The sequence below is a fragment of the Drosophila navojoa genome, chromosome 3, assembly GCF_054131105.1.
Source record: "Drosophila navojoa isolate 15081-1374.11 chromosome 3, UAZ_NAV_1.0, whole genome shotgun sequence".
Lineage (NCBI taxonomy): Eukaryota > Metazoa > Arthropoda > Insecta > Diptera > Drosophilidae > Drosophila > Drosophila navojoa.
Genome location: NC_142891.1, coordinates 25,674,036 through 25,701,803, shown reverse-complemented (window position 1 = coordinate 25,701,803; position 27,768 = coordinate 25,674,036). Strand labels below are relative to the sequence as shown.

Here is a 27,768-nt window from a genome sequence, read left to right as displayed (position 1 = left end):
CACTCCACACGGGACTTGGGTGTGCTGTACATATGCCTCTCCACGTTGGTGAAAGTTTTCCCTTCTTTTTGGTGATGCCGGGCTGACGCAAAAGTTATGGCACATTGGTATGCAGTTAATATTCAAGGCCTTTGCCTTTGCCGTTGCCATTGCCTTTGCCGCATTGTTGCAGCTGCAATGCATTTCGCAATTTTGCACTGCCGTTGACAGCGGCCCAGTGCAAAATTGCAACTGCAAGTCGCATGCATAAGCAGGCAACGTTTGGCCAAATGGATTTCAGGCTCAGGCACCGATTCGAATATACATTTTAAATGCAGTTTTTGGCCCAAAATCGAGCACAGAGCGCATATTTATTTTTGGCTCGGCTTTTCTTTCCATTCTGTTGCATAGTTTTTTGGGGCGCTACGAGCATTCAATGGGGATTAGCAGCAGAGGCAATTGGCATACAAAAATCAACAGCACAACAACTATTTGTGCCTGTGTATCACAAAATAAATGTGCAGCTATGCACAAAATTGTTGTGTGGGGATTACACAAGTTGAGGTTATGTATACAAATTGTTTCGCCAGTAAGGGTAGTCTGAGAAATCTAGAACACCCAAGAATTGGAAACAAAAATTACATATTCACTATATTTTCAATAGGTATGTGCTGAAGATTCATTCATATCTATAGAGATACTCCGTGCATATAAGGTTTAAAAATAATACCAATCACATTTTCTTTTTTTCTTTTACTAGGTATATTCTCACTTATTTAAGGTGAAATTATGCAGCATTTGCTGTAAATCAATGCTGAAAATATTTATTTATATATAAGCCAGGTTTTGTCTACTTTTTACATTAAAATGTAAATTAAGAATGCCTCAAAATTTGAATAAAATGTAATTAGTTTACTAATTAGTTTTTCTATATATTTAAATTATAATTTTGTTCAGCTGAATATTCTCACTTGTATTGACAAACAGCAGCAGACTAACCCTTTAACGCAACATTGTATCTGTTTATTATCTTTCTGGCCATTTTGTACAGCCTTTGAATGCCAATGAAGATAGAGAAATGTCATTTGATGCACTTCTCCATTACGGAGTTTTATTGATGTTGTCTGTTTGACAGAGCGAAATAGAGGGCCCAGAGAGCAGCTGCTGTTGCTGCCACACGTCATGCAACATGCGACACATGCACATGCAACAGCAGCTATAAAAGTTTTGCAGCTGACAATGAACATGAAAACCGTGCGGGCATGACGAAAGGAATTGTCAATTTGGCATCTGACACACACTCATATCAGCATTTTATTATCAGCTGTACGGCTGTCAATTAAAACTGAAGCATAGAACAAAACACACACGAATGCAGCTTGTGTAACGGCAAATAGTGTACAGACCAGACCAACTATGTTGCTCGTTAGCGATCTCAATATGGGCTACGCTTACAACGAATTGAAACTGCGTTGAAATACGAAATAGTTACATATGTATAAATATTTAAATAATATGAAGGAATTATTTTAAAAAATGAAACAAAGAATTTGTTTAATACAAAATAAAATAAAATAAATAGTTTCAGTGATATGTAAGTAATTAAAAACATTAAAGGGAAAATAAAAACATTGCTTTTTAAAGTAAATCAAACAAATATATATGTATATAAAGAAATAAATTTGTAAATAAAAAAAAATTACAATTAAAATGTTTATTAATAAATCATAACTAACAAACCAAATTATGTTAAGCTCAGAATTCAGTGGATTGTTTTGATGTACATTAAAAAAGATTAAATTTTTATTAGGAAAATTCGTAGAAAAATTTGTTAAAAGATATTTTGCTATGTTTTATAAGTCACTCCGAAAAAAGTTTTAATTTTATGTGAATTGATCTCCAATAAATAAAATAAGTTGGTTACCTTTTGCAAGAAGTTCAGGAAGCAGTCGCTGCTTTAATTTAATCAAGAATACATACATATATATTACATATAAACGATAACTGTATTTACTTAAATATATTCCTATTTAATACCGGCCACATAATTTACGAAAAACCCACAGGTAGGGTAACCCACAGGTAGGGTAACCCACAGGTAGGGTATAAACATCTTTTTTTGGTAGGGCTTTTGCTCTTTTTTTAGTTTCAACCGCTTTGAAAAGCTACATGAAAAATTAGTCATGCGCGATTTTGTTCGGTTCGGTTCGGCTCGGTCAACCCCATTAGAGAGGGCAAAACTTCAATTAATGCCCAGCCATGTAGCCGCTGGACAAGCAGCAACAATAACAACAACCCCAACAATGACAACACCGACAACGAGAACAACACGAGCTGCAAATGCTGTTCACTGAATTCAATTAACCGCAATTTTGCATAGTGTTGGTAACTCGGGCCAAATGCTTTAAGGTTTATCACATTTTGCACAATAAATGCAATCATTCTACAGAAAAACCATAAAAATATATACCACAAAAAAAAAAGATAAAACAAGCTATACAACTCTATCCAGATAATTCGAATTGCTTGTGTTTTTATAATTGTTGTAAATTTAATTATATTTATGTAGTTTTTTGTGTGTTTTCCTCTGTAATTTGTCAGTTGTAATTGCTGTGCCCTTTGATTTTGTTGACCGTTGCAGTGTAATTATGAAAACTGCATTTCAAATTTCAGTTGATGGCCCATCTCATTAATTATGCTTCTTGTTTTTGTCAAACACATTCATAATGTGGCAAATGAATTGTTGCATGAAGTTGTTATCTTTTTACTGACATATCTTTTAATGACATATATTTGGAGCATTTGGGTTGGCAATGAGTTTATCGATAGCAAGAAGAAGGCGTGGCACAGTATATACGTATGTTGTACGTATGTATATATCCAGGTTTCATTGTAATTAAGTTAAAAGGTACAACTAAAATTCCCTATTTTATAAATTCATTTCAAACAGACAATTTTTTCAGATATCGCTAATAACAAAGATTGAAGAGTTATGTATATACATATGCATTTTATTCCAGTTGTATTATATAGTTTATTAATTTAAAAGTATTTTCTTTTTTTTTTTTCAAGTTTCAGAAAAATTGATGAAAAACCTTGAACAATTTTGCCGCTATTCCATTACCAATATTCCAGTCTCTTTGCATTGCTCTGATTTATAGATAAAGCTGTCTCTACACATGATATTTTTAAGCTCAACCAGCTACAATTATCATTATCCGTGAGCAGGGCGAGCACAATGATAATAAATAAATGAAAGAAAGAAAAATAAAAACAAGATGAGGCTAAGCCGTGTGACATTTGGCAGACAGGGAGATCCTGCTTGCTGTTAACGTCGGTTTTACTGTTATTGTTTTTCCTGTTTGCTGGCCATGTTGTTTGGCAATCAGCATATTTGCCGTTCGGAACTGCTGCTGCACAGTGCTTTCGATATTAGTCAACGATGCATGAAATCAGCGTTCAGCAAAAAGTCAGGGCAGCGCTTACATACATATACATATATGTATATGTATGTATGTATGTATATGTATATAAACAGGATTTACACACAAGTTGACGCGATGTTGTTTTTCGATGAGAGGACAACGATGCTGATGCCATAGCGTACAATAATTTCCGGCATTTGATAACAGCAACAACAGCAACAACTACAACAAACAACAGCGAGAGCAGCAAGAGCAATAACAATAACAACAACAGCAGCAAGAAATGCAATACAAACAGTTTGTAAACAAACAAATTTCATGCTACGTTTCACCGGAAAGTTCAAAGCCGAGTTGAGGGTTGGAACAGCGAAATGAGAGCAAAAATACAAATATAAAAAAATGAATATATAAGAGTCCAAATTGACAAGCAACGGCCGGAAATACAGTGTCTACTTTTTCATATAAGCATGTGCATTTGTGTATGTGTGTGTGTGTGTTTGTGTGTTATTAATATGAATTGAAATCAGGCTGGCTTGCTGCCAATGGCCACGTTAATTGGCAGACATGAAGCACGCACACAATTGAAATCAAGTGCGTTGAACAGCAACAATAACCCTCTACAAGAGCACACTCTCTCTCTATATATAGCAAGTGAGTATGTGTGTGTGTGTGGGCGTGTGTGTGTGTGTGTGTGTGTGTGTGTCTGCAGCGGTCAACGTCGCGCTCTGCTCTGCGGTTGGATGAATACATTTTGCATGCGTGGCGACATGTGTCAACTTCTATTAAGTTAACGCTGGTCATTCAACTCGCACCAGTAGCAACCTCGCTCCTCTCCCATACACATTCTCCATTCTCTCTTTCTCTCTCCCTTTCTCGCTCTGCGTCGCCCACACTTTTAGCACTTGCTGCCAGCGGGCATGTGGTGGTCAGCATTTTTGCAGTAGAATTAAAAGTGAGACTTGGCCACAAGGCATTTACAGCAGAGAGCGAGAGAGAGAGAGAGGGAGGGAGAGAGAGAAACAGTTGGCAGTTCTACTCTAGGAGGGGAGGGCAGGAGAAGGGCAACAAGAGGCAGACGGCCACAATGTGGACTAAGAGCTGAATACAGCTCGGCGGGTGCAGTTTGTCAGGCGATTTAGCGACAAAAAAAGAAGAAGAAAAAGAGAAAAAAATAAGAAAAATGAAAACACTTTTAGATTAACAACATGCTTGCAAATGGCAGCCAGCGGAAATTCTGTTAAGCGCATTTACTTTACAATGGCTCCACAAATCAAATTTACGCGTCAAGTATTTTACAGAATTTAATTAAGGTTTTTAGCATGTTCAAATTTAGAGAGACGACGAAATTCGGTTCAGGAAAGACAACGTGACGATTATTATTGTATGTGGAAATTAATGGAATAAATAATTCACGCTAGAGAAAAATATTAAAATATAAATATTTAATGGTCTATTCTTATTTAGTACAGAATATTGGAAAATCCCATTGAAAAATAATTGTAAAACAAAAAAAAAAAAAAGCAATCAACGAATACGCTAAAAAAAAAAAAAAATAAATAAATAAATTAATATGCTGCTTATTCAGTTCTAGAGTATACCCATACGCTTCCTAATTACTTTTTATTTTTTGCTATTTTTACTTTGAACGAAAAATTATATTTTTATATATTTATTTTGTATGTTGATTATTATTTGATAAATTGATCTACATAAGCTTTTAAAAAAATCTATAAAATTTAAAAACACAGTTAAAAGACCTTAAGTGATCTAAATCAAATGTTTTTATATTTTTTTTATTCTTTAAAAATTTGAAAGTTCAAACAGTATGTGCTTTATTTTACAGTTTATATTTTTCCATGAATTTTCAATTTTCCCAAACTGCATAATTTAATAGTGTTTTTTGCAAGATATTTTCAAACTAAATATGTACATATTCTTTTGTTAAAAAATACTTGTAAATACTTATAAAAAGTATTTATGTACGTTCTTATTTATATTTGAATTAAAAAAATTATATTTTTATTTTTAAAACAACTTATATGTTTTGCCATATTAAATATTTACTCAGTAAATATGAAATACTGAAGTTAATTACAAAATATTGATCGCAGTGAAAAAACGAATTAAATTTTAATTTCCTTTAACTAACGCAACAGGAATAGGAAATGTCGCATAGCTAAGCGGTTGTTGACATTTATACGGCAATCGTTCCACAACAAGTGGACTGCAACCATACTCGATGTGGATACATATACATACATACTATATATATTACTATATATATATGTGTGTTTGTGTGTGTATATAAATGCATAACGCTCCAAAGAAGTGCAATAAAACAAAGTGTCATAAATAAAATGAGCCGCATTGCATTAATGGCAGTTGCAGGCAACTGCATAAAGCTGCCACGGCCAATGCACTTCGAGTCGTAAAACTAGGGCCACTGCAGGCGCCGCACAATGAAAAACTGAGATAGGGGGAAACAAAGAGTGAGAGAGAGAGCGAGGGACGAATGGAATGCCTGCCACTTGAGTTGCATTCTGTTTGGCTGTGCAAAAATTATATTACAACAATGTGTATAAATTGTGATTTCCATGCAGCATTCAAGTGGCAAGAACAGAGACTGCTGCTGCAGTCGGTTAATGGAGTCAGTGTGTGAAGTGAGTGAGTGTGTGTGGCTTTGTGTGTGCCCGTCTGTGTGTATTAACCCCTGCTGTGTGGTGGGAACGTCTTGTGTACGCTTCGCTACTTGCCAACTGACTGGCAGTGTGTCAAGCCCAAGAGTCCTGCAACATGCGTGTCTTCGCTTGGTTGATTTTAACACACGCGCACGCACACACACACGCACACACACACGCATACACACACGCACACTCTGAGACCCATTCACATGGCCCAACAATGTAATCAAAGTAGGGGCGCAAGTGGCGCCACAAGCCCTATGCCCCATTCTGTATACTTTCCTTCTCTCTCACTTCCACTCTCACCCTCTCTTTCTCGCTGCCTGCTGTCACAGCAACTGCTCATTTCTAGCACAAAGCTTAATATGCTGCTAAATGGCATTAAATGGGGTAGCGAATGGCTGGTCGAAAGGGTGCCAAGAGTAGTGCACTACATATTTGATAAGCTTTGCAAGCGTAAATACCTCGACAATGTTTTCTTTCCTTACCATACCCTGTGTCAATTAATGAAGCTATTTACGTTCGTACATAGACAGGCTGGAAGCGAAAAGTTTTTCCCTTATTAGTTCGAAGAACTTAGGAGCAAACTGCCTGATAATCGATATCGAAATATATAATATTGAAAAAAAAAGTGTTAAGCGTCAGCGAAGTACAGAGAAAGACAACTATAGAGTATAGCCAAAAAAAATAACCGATATTTTTTTTACATTAATAAATAATTATCGATAACTTAACATTTTTCTCAAAACATATTTTAAAGCATATTCTTAGACACCAAAAATCTATATATATATACACTTAAACGAGTATCACCATAGAAATCGAAATCGATAAAGCAATGCCAATAAATATCGGTATATATATATAGATATTAAATCGATTTCCTTTCGATAAATTTTTTTTTTTTTTTAATTCATCAAGTCATATCAGCATATATAGACTTTTATATTTTTGAGCATATTTTTCAATTATAGTTCATTTTAAATTAATTTTTTTTATCATATTTGTTCAATATTTCTTTGCATAAATCCATGTGAATGTCCACTTTGTAAATTAATACGATGAATACATATATGTATGAATTGAATTTTTCAAGCATATTATTCAGTTCAATTTAATTGGTTTTTCGTTCATATTCGTGGAATAAACAGCAGCAGCAATATTGATAGCTGTTTATTCCATAGCAACAATTGGGTATTAATCGAATATTTTACAAGGACTTCAGTAAAGATTTAATTGAATATTTTTTTTAAGTACATAGCTTGTGGTTTGAACAGGTGACATAACTCAGCATGCAATTTGTTTTACATTAAAATTGAGCCTGCTTAACATTTTTTTTTTTAAATATTGACTCCAACTTTGGTCGATGTCCAGTTATGTAGTAATCATCGTTTCATATACCAACCTATATACATATAATTGACTAAAACAAAATACGTACATGAATTAAGACTTGAATCAAGTCTGGAAGATATCTTATTTATTTCGAATCAATTTAAATTAAGAGTCAAATGAATATTTGGTTATATTTGCATATTTGAGCTTTAAATAACATATTTTATATTACATTATATTGCTATCCTATCTGAGAACAATTATATGATTCTTTATTCTCATGTCTAATGATGTCTCCTCAGATTTCCTTGAACAGGGTAACTATGCACCGATCAGTTGCAACTGCAGCCACCGTAGCTGATTTTTTCCCCTCTTCTTCTTTCGGCTTCTTCATACTTTGTTGTGTGCGTGCCTGGCGAGAGTAGCTAATAAAGTTGGACAGTTTAAGACGCTGGCTGAATGGCTGGGCAGCAATTAAGCCATAAAAGGCACTAAAAACTGGGTGAGTTACTGTTGACTTCTCTCGTGGAGCTGTTGGGGGCACAAAAAGTTGTGCTTTCTGTCAGTATGTGTGTGTGTGTACGTGCGTGTGTATGTGTGTGTGTATGTGTGTGTTGGTGTTGGTGTCAACAAGTGAAGCATGGCAACAGCGCACTTTGCACTAATCGAACTTTATGTCCTGCTCTTTGGTTCCAAGTTCCATGAACTTTTTACGCACTCCGGTTTACTTAACTAAACTTTTTTTCGCTTGGTAACCAAAAGTTTTTTTATTTTGGGTAATAAATTAGAAACCTTTAAAGTGAAACCCCTTAAAAGTACTAAAAAAGTTACAAAGTGCAGACAATGCAAGTTTATTTGGCGAAATTATTTATTGTTTGATTTCTATTCGCCTGGCGAAACTAAATAAATCCCAACTAATTAGAAGTTTTGTCAGCGCACAATTTCCACAATTTATACCTTTGTTTCAGTAAACCAATTTGAATTGCATTCGCTAGAATTAATTAGTTTTGGAAGTCAATTCACAAAGTATTATTTAATTTTTTTAAATAATATTTCTACACTTCATTAGCGATCAAATTTGTTGAATAATTTTTCTTTATTAAATTTCCATTAAAATTTCACTAAATGAAATATAAAGAAATAAAATAGTTTTTGCATTCTATTCTATGAAATAAAATATACTTCCAGGCGCTGTTGTCAAACTTCACAGTTACCAGTAATTACCATTTCCATTTCCTTCAATCATGAACTTAATATACATATTAAACTTTTAAAATATACATTTAATATATTTTAGAGGTATTAGCATTATAATTCAAAAGGCATAAGTTGCCTTAATTATTTAATTTAATTTCCATTCTAATAACCATCATTATATGTTATTGCACTTCAGCTGACAATTTTGCCACACTTGACTTGCCTATGTATACGACCTCTGACACCCACATAAAATTTGCCCCGCAGGCCAGTTATTATTATTAATTCAATATATCAATTGAAATGACAAGACTTTTAATTGGGCTGATTTATGCCAACATTTTGACATAACACTCGACGCTCGTGTCTAAACCTAAACACACAAAATATGCTAATAGAAGCAACAATAGCAGTTAAATGAATCTAATTAAATGCAACAGAGAGAGAGAGAGAGAGAGAGAGAGAGAGAGAGAGAGAGAGAGAGAGAGATTGTGATAGAGACATATAAAAGTGAGCTAAACAATCAGTTGGAATCGGTGTAAAGTGCATCAATCAAATGCAACAACGAACAAACTATTTGGAAGCCAGCTAAAATGTAAGTGGCTTTTGTGTAAGCTCATTAAAATGATTACACTCAAATGCACACACACACTCACGCCCACTCACGCCCACATGGCACGCCCCCAAAATTAGACACACTCATACAACAAAATACGCGACACAAATTGTCTATTGTTGTTGTTCCATCTGTCTGTCTGTCTCTCTATGAAATGGCATGCAACAAATTTTTGCCACAATTCCCTCGCGAACATTACGGGTATTCCCCCGCATGCTACAAATGTTTAGTTATGCATTAGGCTTGTTGTTGTTGCTATTTTTGTATATATGTATTTGTATTTTATTTTTCCATTGCCGGCAGCACTTTTGTTGCAGCAACAACAACTACCTGTTTTTTTTTTTTGCTGTTTTATTGTTGCTTGGCTTACACAACAAACTACAGAAATATTGTTGCATGCACAATGAACAGACATATGTGGCAGCTAGTTTCATTGCCATTGTCATTGTTGTGACGGCGAACTGCGACTGGGACTCAGATGTGCCACAGTTCTGCTGTCAGCCTGCATTGCGATGGCATGAGGCGAATTGCAGCAATGTTTGTGCAGGAATTTCTTTTCCCCTTTTGCATTGTTCGAAGGTAGAAAATTGTATGCAGCACTGTTGCCAAACTTCCTATTACATATTTAAAACGGCATACATATGTACCATGTATTTCTTTGCATGCCCATGTTTATATAGGTACAGGTAGCAGCGCAACATTCAAGGATTCATGCGCTGTTGTCGCATTTCAGCTCAAAGTTTTGGGATGCTCAAAATAAGGTGAAAAATTCGAGCTTTTTTTCAAATTTGAAGCAATGCATTAAGAATGTGCTGTAAATGAAAGATGAATGCGCTGTTGTCACATTTCATTACAGCTCAGACTGCTTAAATGTAAATACAATTCTATTGCGTCTAGGTCTGTCAAGTATAAAGCTCTTGCGCTGTTGCCCAATTTCTGTTGAGCTGATTACAGCCTGATGCCAATTGAGAATCACTGCACTGTTGCCACAAATCAATTTGACTTATGTCACTCAATTCGAATTAAATAACTCTAACAGTTCGACAATCAAATGAAAATCAACAGCCTGTTGTTGTCACATTTCAGTAGCTTCTATAAAAGGAATAGTTACTTTCAATTGTCGTAAAAATTATAAATTATATATGCGCTAATACCAAACTTTTTATTGGCTTTTAATACTAGTAAACCTTAGCCAATATATTATCAGCTTATATATCATATCCATATTTCAAAAGCTTTTAAAATCGAAATACCAAATTTAAGCACAATCGTGTAATGCTACCAAGCTTCACTTGGGATATAATAACAATATACTATTCTGCTAGAAACTTCATTACGTTTCCCCCAAGCAATATCTATATCTATAGAACAACGTAATCAGGTATTAATAAAATTGTCTATATATATGTTATTTAAGCCATTACGGCATTAATAATAAAATACCTTTTAAAGCCTTAATTGTTACGATATATCATATGCACATGTACATATATATGTATATATATATATTTGTACAAGATTTATGTTGTGTTTAATCTTTAATAAAATTCCTTTTAAAGCTTCAATTGTTATCATAATGCATATTTTAGGATAAGATTTATGCTCTACTTTATCTTTTCATTCTATTAAATATGCAAAGCACCCAAAACTCTTTCGATTCAGCCACACTCAACTCGTTAGCACTTTAATGCACATTTGTTGATGGCTATTAAGCCACTGTTGCCAAACTTCAGCTCACAAAGCTGTGCGAGAAAAATGTAAGCTACATAACGCTGTTTATACGACCCAAAAACTCTGTGACAATCTTTATTTGTTTTTGCGCTTTTTTCTTTGACAAGTTGAGGCCGCGAACACGCGGGGACCAAGAAAATTATTAGCAAACACTTGGGGAATGGACACTGCTCAGCTGTCGTAAAAGCCGAACTGAAATGTTATCAAACATATTGTCAAGGTCGATGCGGATGAAAGAGATAGAGGGGCACAGAAGGAGAGTGAGAGGGAGAGGGAGAGCATATAAATCATATGACAAAGTTTTGAGCAGACTCCCCATGCACTCCCTCGTCCGCTTCCCCCTCCTTTGCCAACCCTCGTGTCTCTGCACTTCCATAATAACGGTGAACATTTTTCACTTTTCTTATTTGACTTACCTTCGCGCACATTCTCGTAGGCATCCTCAACATGCGACTCCTTATAGATAATGGAGTGGAAATCAAGTTCATCCTCGTTTCTCTTTGTCGTTGCTGTTGTTGTTGTTGCTTCTGTCTGTTTGGTGTTGTTGTCCGTTGGATACATTGGGAATGTGTTTGCTGTTGTTGTTGTTGTTTCACCAATTTGATTCATAAAGTTTTCTCTCTTATTATCAATGGCAGTTTTAGTCAGATTGGACCCCGTTGTTGTTGGAGCTAATGTTGTTGCGGTGGTCTTTGTCGTCGGCATCGACGTTGACGTCGACGTCGACGTCGTCGTTGACGCTGACGCCGACGTTGTCCGATTTGTGGGAAAATAATGTTTGGCATGTTCAACATAATAGGCATCACGTTCCGTTATAATTTTACCCTCGAATACCCCATTGTGTATGGAACCAAATACATAACTATTACGATCCCCTATCACATCGCCCTCATAGATATGATCCGTTGAGACATCAATGGGGCCGTTGTTATCATAAAACTGAAAGATATTATATTATATATATATGATATATTAATGGGGCCTCTGCAATACTCACGTCTAACTTATCACTAAATGTATTTAAATCACGTTTTAATCTAAGATGGAAATCTTTTCCATGTGCTGCAAATTTTATATATACAAAATGATCTTTGGTCACCGATCGACGCGCTCTATTGTGACTAGCTCTGACGTGCTCATGATCATAGTTAAGTGTTTCATAGTGGGATATGTATTCGTTGAGACGTTTGTGACCTGTAAAGAGTTAAGAAACATTCGTAATTAGTACACGAATTTTTATTATAATATATATTTTTGATATATTTGTAATGAGTATTGTATTGTATTAGGTATTAGGTTGAATATAATATTTCTATAATGTTACAACAAATTATTTTATATTTTAAGCCCTTCTTTTTTTTTATACCCTGAACCCATTGAAAATGGGAAATCAGGGTATAATGGTTTTGTTAAAAGTATGTAACAGGCTGAAGGAGGCGTGGCAGACCCCACAAAGTATATATATTCTTGATCAGGGCGACAAGCTAAGTCGATTTGGCCCTGTCCGTCTGTCTGTCCGTCCGTCCGTCCGTCCGTATGTATGAACGCGTCGATTTCAGAAGATATAAGAGCTAGAGACTTCAACTTTTTTTTAAAATGTCCGTATATATCACGCGCATATCGAGTTTATCACTAAAAAACGATAACTCATTCCGATACTTTTTTACCGATAAAAAACCTTATCGAAGATCACTTAAATAATTATATCTCCTACATCTTTCAAGCTAGAGTCTCCAAATTTAAAATGTATATAAAGATGTATTTTATACAATTTCGGTTTTTGGTAAAATTTACCCCCCACCCCTAAATCCACCCCTCACCCTCATCTTTGTAAAAGTCGTATATCAAATACTAGAGACTTGAGCTTCGGTATACACATACATTTTAACATTATGATTACGTTCTGAAAGTTTCATTACGATCGTACGTCTAGAAATTAAATTATTCAACAAATAAGTTTTCATTATATTGCCAACACTGCAGCGCAACCCAAGCGCAATCGCCTGTATATGTGAGTGTGTGTGTATGCGTGTGTTTGTTTGTATGCGTGTGTGTGTGCGTGTATTTGTATGTATGCGTGTGTGTGTGTGCGTGTGTGTTTGCTAATTATTTTTGAAATATCAGTTGCTTGTAGGGTTCAGGGGATCTTGTAGTCGAGCAGTCTCGACTAGAGCTTTCTTTCTTGTTATACCCTGAATCCATTGAAAATGGGAAATCAAGGTATAATGGTTTTGTGAAAAAGTTTGTAACAGGCAGAAGGAATCATCGCAGACCCCATAAAGTATATATATTCTTGATCAGCACGACGAGCTGAGTCGATATAGCCCTGTCCGTCTGTCCGCCCGTTCGTCTGTCCGCCCGTCCGTCTGTCCGTATGAACGCCGAGATCTCAGAAGATATAAGAGCTACAGAGCTGAAATTTTGTGTGCATACTCCTGTATACCATACGCAGTACAAGTTTGCTTTATTTTTTCGATAACTCATGCGATAACTCTTTTAAATTTAAATTTTCATACTATTGCCCACTGCAGCGCAGCCCAAGCGCAGTCGCTGCTTACTGCGCAGTTAGCAGAGCGCGGGCGCGTGAGGGTGGATGCATGTGTATGTATGTGTGTGTGCATAAGAGAAGTGCAGAATGATAAGAATATCAGCTTGGAGGGTTCAGGGTATCTCCTAGTCGAGCAGTCTCGACTAGAGTCTTCTTACTTGTTATATATAAAAAAGAAATAAACTGCTTATTAAATTATTAAATTATTTGATTATTCCATATTCATTCCACAGAAAATAGAATTAAAACAAAAATAAATAAACTATATATTCTTTTTTTTTTTTTGCATGAAATATAAATTGTATGAAAATATATGCGGATATTTTATATTAATATAAAAAATTAAGTCTATTAAAAATTCGAATTATTTTATATATTATATTTCTTTTTAATATTAATGTATTTTTGTATTTATTTATAAGTTTCTATTATGATATTATAATATTATTTTTTAATATTTTAAATATATGTCAATTAGTTTTCATATATTATATAAAAATTATATATAAATGTGTATATATTTTTTTTCTTTTTTTAAAAGATCTTAAAAATATAAATTTATTTTGAATTAGTTCTTAAATAATTTAATGAAATGAGTCAAGAAATGGAAATGGTTTTCAATTAGATATGGATGAAGTACATATATATATATATATTTATATATTATCAATATTTCTCATTTCATTTGAATACAATCACTGCCAAGATTATATCAGACATAACTTGTTTTACATAACCCCCAAGCCCGCTTGTCATATCCTTAACGCAGACAATTTTCCTTCTTTCTCTGTTGCTGTACAATTCCTGATTGCTTTACAAGCTGTTAAGGTATTAGTCAACCAATCAGTATGTTATATGCTCTCAACAGACTTCCACACACACAAATATAATGTATATATATGGATGTGTATAAGACATAACAGTCCATTAGGCAATCGGGCACGCCCACACTTAAGCCAAAGGCAACCGGCAACTGGCAACAGGCGAGACCCAAAATGCGCACGAGTAATGCATTTATGAGCGAGTGTGCGTGCGTACGTGTGTGTGTGTATGCGTGAGCGTGCGTGTGTATTAAGTGTGTTTGTAAATGCATTAAAAATGTTGCACAAGCTGTTGGCAAAGCAGACATACATATGTGTGTGTGTGCGTGTGTATGTCTGTGTGTGCGTGTGTATGTCTGTGTGTGCGTGTGCCTCTGTGTGTATTTCGTTTCGTTTGCTTTGGGTGCTGCCATTTCTGGTTTGGTTTCCAGTCCATCTGCCAAAATAAATATGTGTTTGTGCCAGGGACAAGCTCCACTTTGGCACTTTTACACTTGCACTTCAAGTTCGACAGGCCACGCCCACCCAGCCAGGAGCGCCCACTGGATGAGTGCGCACTGCGAACAGTACTGGACGACAGCGGCGAGTAACTGCAACTGCAAGAGTAAATTGCATTATAAGAAAATGCATTGCATACACACAGGCGAGCACTGAAGTGCTCAGGACAGGGCCGGCACACAGTTGCTTTCAGGCCCATTTCACTGCCGGCCATTAAATGCTATGAAACGTTAAAAGTATTAAGCGCATCAACATCACGAAACAGCAGCTCAAATGGCAATGATTGTTGTCGTCGTTGTTGTAGTAGTTTTTGTTGTTGTTGTGGGCATTTCAGACGATTGTCGTTGGTTTGTTGCAATTTCCACTGCGTTTGTCATGTATTTTTAAATTGTTGCTGCACAAAAGGGTAGACGATATTTGGGGCGAGGCGAAACGGGAGAGAAGCGTGGGATTGGGCGCATGGAGAATGGGAATTCGAGGATTGGCTGGCACAGCATCCAACGTGAACGTTGTATTTCAATTTCCGGCCTTCAATTAATTTGAAATTGCGGCTAGCCGATTTGAGTTGGGATTGTGCAATCGGAATTGGGTTTACGCCAAGATTTACGTACGTTGAAATGTGCCTGATTGTTATGCGATACTTATAGGCGTGCTACGCATACACAGGCAGTTGCTAAAAGCCACTTGACAAGAGCGTAATGGGAAATGTTCTAGTGCTAGTTTGATTATTAGCTTGAAATTGTCGAAAGTTTGAGAGGTTACGAGTGTGTCAAAGTTATCGATAAATAATGATTAAAGTGTAAGATAAGCTATCAATATCAACATGGAATTAATCAGTTATTACGCATTTTTCGAAGAGAGAAAAGTATATTAGGTGACATTTATCGACATGACGTACTACTTGATGTATATTGACAAACTATGAGCATTATGAAGTTGATTAAATTAAATAGAAACCATTGATATCCACATTTATACAGTGTTAGAAACTGTGAAACAGCTTCAAAAAATTATCTACCTGAAAGTATTTTTTAAAAAGAAGCAGTTATAGCTAAAGTTATCGATATTAAATGTGCATCCATATAATGTAACTTATTTATTAAAATCATTTCTTTATTTATTAATAAGCCGCTTACAAATAAAAAATAAATGTATATACATAAATACATTTATTTTTATAATATAAATATTTTTATAATTTAAATAAGTAAACTTATTTATAATTTTAAAAAGGTTTATACTTAGCGCCAGTGAGAAAACTCGTTCTTTAAGAAATACAAAATATCGATTAATACATTTGGTAGATAAGAAGCTTATTTCAAGCTTACTTTTTCTTAATTATTCTTCTATATATTCCCTAGATCAAAAGCTGCTTAAATTGAATTTGATTTCATGCCTTTGATGATGGCTCCAATGTAATTAATTGCTAGCAAATGATATTAAAACGATTTCGATTTAATTAATACTTTGTTGTTTTATGTCGAAAGCCACGAAAACCACAAATTCCCTGAAAATCGTTGCAGAAATAGTTCAGAGTAAGTCGAGTCGAGTGCCGAGAGCCTAATCCGAATGCCGCAAATATTTGTTAGCAAATTTAACAGAGTTCATCGACTAGGGCGATGAAGAGCCCAGAACCACAGCAAATTATTGGCAAGGATTAGCAAAAGTAAATACAAATGAAAAATTGACACAAGTCGACAGCTAGAGAAAACTTCCCTGCAGCAACAGCAACAGTAACAGTAACAACAACGACGTCTAGTACTACAATTTGCTCATCTGGCCAAAAAGTTGGGGAATATTCAGAGGAAACTAAGAGGCAGAGCCCAGAGCCCAGAGCTCAGAGCCAGAAGGTTAATTGCGTTCAAAAAACCACAAAAATCGATAGGAAAATGAGAATAAAGTCAGAATAGCTGCGGTCAAAGCACAGATACAAATTATACACAAATGCAGACACATTTTCAAATACATACACAATTGTACATTCAGTTCGAAATACATGCAGAAAGGGAGACAGAGAGAGAGAAAGAAAACTGAGAGAGATAGCGAGGGAGAATGGCAAATATGCATTTGCCATCACTGAGGAATTTTAATTACTTAAAATGCGCCAAAATCATGAAAAATACACAAAAAAAAAGCAAAATGCGAAAAGGGGCTGCTGTTGGTGTTGAGGGTAGGGTTGGGGGGTGACGTTTATGGCGATGAGCCCTCAAAATGAATGCCAACAAAATGGAAGATGATTCCCCCAGTGGAGCAAAATAGAGAAATAATTTAAAGCAAACAGTAAATTGTTTGTGAGTGAGGGTGCAAGAGAGATAGATAGATAGATGATAGATAGAGAGGTAATTAAACAGAATATTTAAGCAAATCCTGTAACTACATATATGTATATTTGTATTTGGTGTACCAAGTAAATATGAATAAAGCTCAAATAGCATGCTACTTATTTGTACTTTAACTTATTAAACACAGAGCTCAACACGTTGTCGTCTCCTTAAAATATAGCATTATTTCAATAGTTGATTTATTAATTACATAAATTTGACAACATTAAAAAATGCTAATAATTAAATTAAATTTCGTATTTGCAATTTATTTTTTGCTATTTTTATGTTTACCAATATTATTATTATTTTATTTAAATTTTGTTAGTATTAGTATTTTTAGAAATATGTATTTAATTAAAAATATAATTAGTTTGTAATATTTTTTTGTTATTTAATTTTAATTTTACTTAATTTGACTCACATATATTTCTTTTAGTTTTTGGAGAAAGTAAACATAAATTAAAAAAAAAACAATCTTAATTTGACCATAAGAAATATATATAAAAATTCGAATATGATTTATTTAGTAATATTATTATTATATTCTTGTCAGCCCAAATGTGATGGACATCAATAACAATTTAGACAACAATTTAATATTATATAAATTATATCTAAACCTCAATCCAACGCAAAAAGTTCGAAGTATCGCAGTCAGTGCCACAAGTGAAACCATTTATCAAATAAACTTTGGAGCTGGCCCAAGTATATATTATATATAAATATATATGTATATACGTTATATATATCTTATCACAGCTGCTGTTTGAGTCTAGCCTGTTGCCTAGTTCTTTCGGTGTGTTGGCCCATTTCTTTTCCTGTTTTTTGGCTAGAGCTTGTAGCTAGCAGCTGCACATTTGGCCCACATAAGAAACGAGCTGAAAACGACTTTCGCTATTAACTGCAGCGAGTGCAAAAAAAAAAATCAGTGAAGATGAGAGAAGAAAAAATTGAATATGGCAAAGCGTTTGACCAACATCGGAGCCAAGCAAATGAAAACCAACTACGAATAGCCATGGCCCGGCAATTGCCCGACTTTTACGGCAAACAACTTTTCTTTTTTCCTTGTCATGTCTCTTCAGTCTCTCTCTCTCTCTCTTCTTGCTCTCTCTTTCGCTTTCATTTGTTGGTGGTTCGCTTTAGTCATCGATAGCCGAGAAAAACTATTAGGAAGCAAACCAGTTTGGCAGAGATCTCGATGAGCAAACGCCTTCAATTGCTTCTCTCGTCGGCTCTTTTTGGCACTCAAATTAGCTGCTGGAGGCGCCGACTGCTGCGCACAGTTGATTGAAAAATGTTCAATCAGCTGACACAATGAAAAACACATACATACACAGAGCTTGTTCTTGGGCCTGAGGCGGAAGTGCGTAACTCGTACGATGGTAGGCATTAGACTCAATCTTAAGTATATACTGTTCTAGAAATATAAGCACTACGACTTTATGCATTTACAGTTTCGTAGGGCTAAAAATAATTCGTTAGCTCAATTTCATGAATATTTAGTGAAAGCATTTATCTCAAAAAAACTTGCTATACTGCATTAATACATAGATACTAAAAATTCAGCTGACAAAAAAAAATTAATATTAATATTAAAATATATAGAAAGAAAATGCTGTTGATTACGAGATAAAATATTAAATTTCTGAATTGAAAATTAATAATTCATTAGACTTAAATTTTCTTTTAGTGATGAAGAAAAATAACAAAAAATTCTAGATTTACACATACATATATTAATATATAATTTAATATGAAATATAATATATAATATAATATATATATAAATTCTAAAAAATACAGTAGATTACAAAATAAAGTTTGAATTCTCTCAATTTCAGTTAATCATTAATTAATGATTATATAATGTTTTGCAAATTTTAGCTTCCGCATCAATCTAATGGCTCATTGAAATTCCATTAAGCCACAATTCTTGATGCCCTAAACGATCCAACATTGGGTTCGGGGTCTGTCAAAACGAGCATTTAATACGTTCGAATTTTGACCGCTGTTCGCGCTTAAACATTTGTCGCTGCATGCGTGTGCGTGTGTGGGGGAGTGTATATGTGTCATATGCAGAGGAGAATTTATAGTTTTCTGGGCATCAACTGCTTGCTCGCATATTAAAATGATGATTCAATTTGGTTGCAGTAGCTCGCTCAAAATGGGCTCAAATGCGATCAACTTGAATATTTTAAGCTTTAGGTCAGCGTTTTGGGTGGTTATATGCTCATTTTGATTGATAGGCTTAAGGCTGTCAGTGTGTGTGTGTGTGTGTGCCTCTGTGTGTGTCTAACAGAGCGTATGTCTGTGTGCGACTGTGTGTGCAATCTCGTTAAGCTGATTTCACTTTGAGCGCTGCCTGCTTTGCTGCTGCACTTTTCCAGTACGCCACGTTTTAGATAAGACTTGCCTCCCCCTGCTGCTCTTGCACCGCTGCTTCGTCCCTCTCTCACTCGCCCTACTCAGACTCACTCTGACATCAGAAAATCATCATTCCAGCATCCGACATTGCATTGAGTTTCAGTTTTTGCTTGGCCTTTTTACAGTCTGAAGTTGGATGATGGATGATGTGGGCACTGGGCTCTGCTGCGTCGTCCTGCCTTGTTGGCAATTTAAAACTGTTTTTCTCTTTGCTTGTTTGTTTGTGGTATATCAATTTTTGATGTGTTTCTAATATGCTTACGGCTTTTAGAAGTTATGAGAGGCTTTTATGTTGTTTGTTAAATACTCAATAAAGCATTTAAAAAGTGTTTTGATGGATTTCATTGGAAATATTGAAGAATTTCTTTAATTCACTTCAAGCTTCCATATCTTCCATATTTTATGACGAATTTTCCAGTCGCTTTTTAGACAGGACCTCAGCTCAACTAGACAGGCCCCTAACGTAAATACAACAGGAGAGTTTCGTACGCAGTTCGTGAACTTTGCAGTTAGAATGAGAGACAAAGAGAGAGAGAGAGAGCGACAAAGAGAAAGAGAGTGAGCGGGAGGGTGCGATTGTGTAGGGTGGGTGGATTGACCGCAGCCGCAGCGCTGCTGTAGCGCTGGAAAAAACCGCACGAAAGCTTGTCAAATAAAATCTAAGAAAAGTGCAATAAATCACGTTCCACTGCAATCATTTCATCAGCGTCAAAAGTTTAAATAAAAATAGCAAAAAACGAAAAACAAACTAAGCTCAATAACAAACGAAGCTGTAAAAAAAATCCAGCTTAAATTGAAATTAAACCAAAATAAAATTTATATTTATTTGCCAACAATTTGGAGAAGCTTTAAAACGTTTTAGCAGTCGTACGATTTCAAGTTGTGTTTTCATTTCCATTTTCTCTTTCCAAATTTTTCCATTTTCATTTAAAATAATTTCGCTAGCATTTGGCTTATAATTTGCTTTCCATCTGTTCTCGTTTTCCCCGTTTCCGTTTGCTTCAGCCATTTCAATTGCGGTTTATTTTTGATTTCGTTTCGATTTAACTTTTTTCCTGCTGCTGCCGAAGAAGTAGATGGAAAATGAAAACACATCCAATCAGTTGAAAATGTTGCTTCAACTTCAGAATTTCGTGCAATGAAAATGAATCAATTGATTCCTACGTTTTCCTTATGCATTCTTATATTTATTTTCAATTTTTTTTTCCTTTCTTTTTTTTAGCTCCTTCGACTTCAGTTGATTTACATGTAAATTGATGGAGCTGCCAACCTTACGCACGCGCCCAATAATTGAAGTACATTTCGAAAAGACTCTCCAGAGTGGGCTAAAGAAGTGAATTGAATCGGAAGGAAAACTTTTAAATAAATAAAGGGTACTCAGTCGGTGATTTATGACGAGGCGCCATTTTGTAAGAAATTAATACACTTCAAACTGCTGAGAGAGAAGAAGCGTGGGAGGAAGAGAGTGACAGACAGCAAAAGAGAGAGAGAGACGGATTTTGGTGTTCTACTGCCAACTAAACTGAGACTTTTCACACAAAGAAAATAAAATATTATTTTATAATTTTAACATAAGTTTTTATTCCATATATCAATTGTTTCAGCTGGTATTGTCGAAGAGAAAAACACGATATATTTGTAATTTGTATAATTTTCGATAGCTATATTCCATATTACAAAATTGAAATCTTGTTCCAATTCCATTTAATATCAAGTCTGTATAGTTCCTACAAAGTGCTTTAAGTATATTTATTGCAAATTTACTGTCTTCCTCATTTAAATCTACTGATACTTAAAGCTTGTTCCAATTTCAATCGTTCCCTAATATTGTGATGCCAACTCAACTCACACCCGCTCTAAACGTTCGTTTGTTCCAATTCCATATTGTTGCACTTTACATATTAACATCATTGGGCTGTTTCGATTCCATATTAGACTAGTTGGCGCTATGATACAGCGTAAATATTCCCCTGTCAATACCAAATTGTTTCACATCAAATTCACATCATTTTTAATTCCATATTATTTACATATGCCCCAAAGTTCGTAAATTTATTCCAATTATGCCATAAATTATAATAAACATGAATGCGTGTACATACTCCACATCATTCCATTTTCAATGTCAGTTGCTACCTGCTGTCAAAATTACATTTCACAGCCCTTGAAAAAAGTTGTTGTTCGTTCACCAGGATTTTCAATTTTTAATGTGTCCTTTGCCGTAAACTGGCAAATTGCGTTCAGGTAAAAATTGGATGTTGACATTGTTTGCACTTCAGCGTAAGCTGCATACAATCTACAAGTTCACAAACACAACAACAGCTAAGCGAATCAAGGTGCGATGCGGGTGTTTCCCTCTGTAAGGTGCATAATTTGAAAAACCTTCTTAAAAAGCACGCAAATTGCAAAGTCAGCAAGGACCAAAATATGTAAGCAACTGACAAAAGACTTTTATATACTGAAAGCAGACACATACACATACATACAAGTGTGTTTATATATTTTTTGCATGTAAATGTTCCATTCCACTTTCACAGCCATGTGCTTTCGAGCTCATCAGCAACAGCAACAGCAACAGCTAGTACTTGCACTGATTTAACTTTTATTTTCGCTTTTTGTGCATAATTTCTGTCTCATTTCTGCACACGCTCCCTCTCTCTCTCTCTCGCTCTGCCAGCCACCCACTCTCCCCGTCTGTTGCGGGCAAAGCGTATTAAGTCTTTAGCTTAAAGGCAACAGCAACAACACAAGCAACACAAACAAACAGGCTGCTGTAATGGCAGCAATTACAACAGCAAAGCATTGCATATACATACACTTATGCATATGTGTATGCATGGACACATGTATACGTATATAAATACATACTCGCATACACAAAGCCATAGACAAAGACACATTAGCAGCTGCTGCTGCTGCTTCTACTGTGGGCGTATAGCCAACACGGCTCGGCTCGGCTCAGCTCAGCCCAGCCTGCCTGTGGGATAACCCCAAACTAATGCAACATCAAGCTGCCTCACACATGTCCATGTGTGCCTCTCTCTCTCTCTCTCTGAGTGTGTGTGTGTGTGTGCTTTGAAGACAGGGTTTTGCTGCTTTGAGCTGCCCAATTTGTACGCAGCTTAAACATAAAATCCAATGGCAAATGCCTAAGCTCTGCTGCACAGCTGCCGCGCTTCTGCCACTCTATATACATAGTATATGTAGGCTACATAGCCCACGTCTGCGACGTTCAATTCACTTGGCCGAAAACCTTTAAGGCGCCATATTAGCCAGGTTCATTAATTGTTAGCTTGTTGTGCAAAAGTTTGTTCAGATATAAAGTAAACAAGTTGCGAGCAAAAACAGGCGACAAATTCACATAACTATAAAACAAAACAAAACTCTGTAGAGTAAAAAAAAAAACTGGTTTGTCTTTAGAAATAAAAGAAAATGTTTTACAATTAATAAATTATTAATCACTTAATTATTGATTATATCAAGTTAACAGTCAGGTTTTTTTTTCTTACTTCCATGAAAAATATTATTTAATATTTGTAGGTAATTATTCCATACTCAACTTCGTTTTAATACATTGTGATAATTATTATTATTTATTTATATTATTTCTTAATTTCAATTATTATTATAATCATTTATTGATTCATATTATTATTTATAAAGTCACATATTTTAAAGAGTAATTTAAATATGTAGTCTAATTTTTTTAAAATTTTAAATTTTATTTTTATATGTTACTCAAATATTTCTATATGATTTATTTCATTTACAGATTAATCGCATTAAATTCCTTTTATATATTTAAATTTATCTTTATATATTCCAGTTATACAACATTTATTTCTGTGTTGTTGTTCATTTCTTTAATTTTAATTATTTTCATGCCCATAGATATTTATATTTGCCATTCTATGAGATTTATTGACATCATTTGTAATTTCTGATTTCTTTATTAATTGGTGGACGTAATTAAAAATAGGCTTACATACATTTATACATATATACAAAATATCTGTATATGCATGTGAATTTGTTTACCTTTTTGTCACTTTGAATAAATTAACTGTAAATAAATTGTGAATGAAAAACATTTTCACAACTCAATTACAGCAATTTTCGCCGCCAGACAACAACAGAAGCAAACGAACAAACAACAAAGCACAATTTTCAGCTGCCGTGCAAAGTAAATCAGCTTAAATGAAAATCAAAAAGGAAAAACAACAAAGGAATTAAAGCCATATGTAGGCAAGAATGTATAAAAAACAACGACAACACAAAAAGGGAAAAGCACCAAAAATAAATAACGAAAACACCAAAGAGAAAATGAAAGAACTCGACTGCTAGATGCTTAGACGGATTACAAATTAATTTTTCTTTTTTAAAGTATATTTTTAATTCTGTTTATTTAATGCATGTTTAACTAATTTATTTAATTTTTTTTTTATTATAATTCAGTGTATGTTTTTTTTAAATATTATTATTATTATTATTATTATAATTTTATTACTGTAATTAGTATTTTCTTATAATACAAATTGTAAAAATATATTTTTAAGATGATGTGCTATTTTATACAAATAAGATTTTATAAATGCATTGTTTATTTTTTGTTAAATGCAAAAAAACAAAGTATAAATATTATTATTGAATATTCTAAATTCATTTATATTAATTATATATACTAAAAATAGTAAAGTATTTTCACAAGAGATTTGCAAACAAATAACGGCAACAAATATTAGTATATAATATGTTAATGTGTATTAAAATAAATCCTAGCACTTTCATTACTCCCCCTTATATGTAATATCCTCTACCAACCTCTATCAAAAATCCTCCATTCTTTTTAAGTCTTTTGCTAGCATTTTATTTGACTGCATTGTAGTTTTTTATGTTGGCCGCATTGGAATTAAAGCTGAAAAGTACTTGTACAGCAAATGTGTAAGCCTTTTTGGATGTGCGAGTGTGTGTATGTATGTGCCATTCTGTGTGCGTCCTGTTTGTGTGCTTGTCAGCCAACATATTTCTAGTATTTATGGCAGCTGATGCGGGGCCGTTAGACCGCACGCCCAGCCCGAACAGTGTTTAAGACTTGTTTATGCTTCTTGTTTTGGGCTGCCGCTGTTTTAGGCCAAAAATTCATTTCGATAATGTGTTTTTCAGGGCTCTCAACTGACTGCCAGCCGCATATTTTTCCTTCTTCTTTCTTATTATTTTTCTGCCTTTTCTGTTTACCACATGTAGAAATTTGTGATAACAAAATTAGATGTCAGCATCAAAAACTTTGTCAAAGTGCATAAGAAGAGAAAAAAATATATATATATACTTACAAACATATATATATATATATATGTGACAGCGGCAGGATGAGCAGAGCAATCAGCGGATTATACGGCGTATGCGTAATGAGTAATGAGTGCTGGGTATCGAAGCGTATGCGTTATATTCCGCAGGCACCCAACAGCATTACATCACGCATACGCGAGCGAAACATTTAAAAGCATTTTTCGGTTAACGCCGCGCTTAGTTAATAAGCCGCTCAAGTGCTGCCTGACTAAGTGTGTGAAATTTTGAAAATTGGGTTGCCTGATGGAGTGGCAGGAGATTTTGATGGGGTTCCCGGTGGTTGGTTGGTTTGGTTTGGTTTGTAGGCGTGGCACATTGCGGGCCAACATGCAAATTAGACAGGGCGACTGTGCATCAGCCTGTGCTGGGGCTTTATAGCTGCCTAGCTAGCTGGCTGGCTGGCTGGCTGGCTGGCTGGTTGAGAGCATTTTGCCATTAGGCGCTCTGCCTGTCAATTTGCATAAACATGACTGAAACGCTGCCAACTTGCTTCAATTTACTTATTAACAACTGACACAACCCACACAAGTTCACATAATATTCCATTAGAAAAGAAAATAAAAAGATAAGTAAAGAAAATAATCGATTGCGCGCTGTGATCAAACCCGAGGTTAAACGAGGCACGTCTCAGTTAAGTAGAAGCTCAAATATGATTAAATTACATGCAAGAGAAGAGTTAAGAAATATATATATTCGAGAAAATACTTTGCTCTTTTTTTTTCGTTTCATCATTCATTTAAGCACATGTATTTAAATAAATTCTTACTTTTTGATAATAAGTAAAAACTATATACATACTCTTATTTCAAATATTTTTTTATCAAGTTACTAAATCATTTTTTTTTTATTACAAAAAAAAAACAGCGAAAAAAATAATATAACAAAATATAATTAAATAAACAAAAATATATAAATAAATAAGTATTGAAAAAATCTACTTGAATATATAATTAGATGAACCTTCAGCTGGATTCGTTTATACCAAAAATATTGAACATGCATAAAGAAAAAGAACATGCACAAAGTTGTTAAAATTAAAATTTGTGAAAGTATTCCTGCAAAGAAATTCTTGTATCAAATAAAAAATAAATATACTAGTAAAAAAATTTGTCTTTTAAAAATTTAAATATTGCAGAATCCATTCAATTATTTTATTCAAAATAAATTATAAAATTTTATCAAGGAAATAAATAAATAATTACTTAACTTGTATACATCATTTTTCATTTGAGCTTTCAAATTTATTAAAGTAACTGAAAAAATTGCTCTAAGACATTTTTTTGTAAAATAAGTGCGTTAATTATAGACTAAATTAAGAACAGTTAAATAATAAAAACTTGTTTTTCTTAGAAATTCAATTTGACAAAACTTAATGAAGTTAGACGAACGAAATATTCTTAGTTGAATAAAACGTAATTGAAGTCAGTTTCAGTGTCAACGAACTTTTGAGTGAATGAAAGCAGCTTATTGCTTCGCAGTCTTAATCGATGTACAAATACATGTGTACACACTTACACTCACACACGCCGTGGGCCATTAGTCTGTGTTAGCCCTTAATAGCCAATTGACTTAAAAACCAACAAATTGCAGTCTTAACGCAGACTGCAATACACTGTTGGCTCGTTCGCTTCGGTCACAAATAATTACCATATTAAATTCGCACAGAGCTGAGCGGCAAAACTTTGTCCAGCATTGACGTCGCAAAATAATCAAGACAAAGTTGACCAACAAACTTAAAAAAAATGGGAAGAGAAAGAAGAAAACGAAGTAGAAGCCGAAATAGACAAAGTCGAAAGCTGCATATCGAGAGATAACGCCACGAGGGCAGACAGGAGACAACGCCAAAGGGGGAGCTCGAGTCGAAGGCATAAACCAGCCAATAATCTGACAGAACTAAACTTGAAGCTCGAAACCAAAATTGGTTTGCTCGCAAGCAGGGAAAACTATAGGCGAACTGCAGGCGAGAGTTGGCTGGCTGGCGACAAAGCCGTTTCAAAATAAGTAAATGCGACACAGGATGGCCGGGCGGACGAACGAACGGACGGACGGACGGACAGACAAATGCTTAGCAAGAGTGGGCGCAGGCAATAGAAAAGTTTTTTGCCTTGTAATGCATTACAAGCAATTTCACTTCGAAGAACCACACAACAGACAGAGACAGAGCTGCTCGACTTGGGGCGGCTGAAAACTTGAGTTTAAAGCAAAGCGAAGAGTCTCACGCCACATCTATCAGCAGGGCGAACTAGATAAATCTATATACATATATTTATATGAATGTGTGTGGGTGTGTGTGTGTATTACAATAAACTAAAACTAAGTAAACACATAGAGCGTATAGCGAGAAAAAAGAAGAACGCTTAACTGGGTCAGCAGCGACAGGAGTGGAAGCAAGGCTTGCCATGTTATTGTTTAGCCAATTGCAATTGTTAAGCATTTCTGATGGCGTTGCGGAGTAGTTAGCTCTTCCACTGTCTCTCAACCCCTCACCCCCTCCTCTCTCTCACTCTCTCTTGTTGGACTTCACATGTTTATTATATTGAATTTATGTTGTGCTTTGTATGCAAGCGACGTTTTGGCTAACCCAAACAGCCACCCGCAACCCAACCACCCCCCAAAACCCCAACGCCAACCCCAACTCCACTCACAGCAGTTAACATGGCATGGCATGAAATCAGAATGAAAATGGCGACTGTTGCAGTACGCTACGACAGTTTCACTGTGTGTGTGCGTGTGTGTGTGTGTGAATTTCATTTTAAGTGCGTATTTGGTTTGTCAACGCTTTGTCCTTTTTACCCCAACTGCTGTTAGCTACACAGCCAGCGTATTATTATGCTTATTGACCG

The 27,768-nt window shown here is 34.9% G+C and overlaps 2 protein-coding genes across 6 annotated transcripts in view; one reads left to right on the top strand and one right to left on the bottom strand.

Annotated features, from left to right (window-relative positions):
- The window catches only part of DIP-kappa (Dpr-interacting protein kappa), a 200,391-nt gene extending 178,376 nt beyond the window's left edge, over nt 1–22,015 (top strand). The window contains exon 14 of the transcript XR_016196390.1: nt 21,998–22,015. The gene's annotated coding sequence lies outside the window, so the exon portion shown is untranslated. The remainder of the gene's footprint in view (nt 1–21,997) is intronic.
- Nucleotides 1–27,768, bottom strand: part of kuz (zinc-dependent metalloprotease kuz) — a 274,041-nt gene that overhangs the window by 34,989 nt on the left and 211,284 nt on the right. For all 5 annotated transcript variants that reach the window (XR_016196388.1, XR_016196387.1, XR_016196389.1 and 2 more), the window contains exons 4-5: nt 11,962–12,158; nt 11,381–11,903 (exon numbers count right to left, since the gene is read on the bottom strand). Coding sequence is in view for 2 of the 5 variants with exons in the window: in XM_089257268.1 (XP_089113394.1) it covers nt 11,381–11,903; nt 11,962–12,158 (720 nt within the window). In the remaining 3 variants the exon portion in view is untranslated. The remainder of the gene's footprint in view (nt 1–11,380; nt 11,904–11,961; nt 12,159–27,768) is intronic.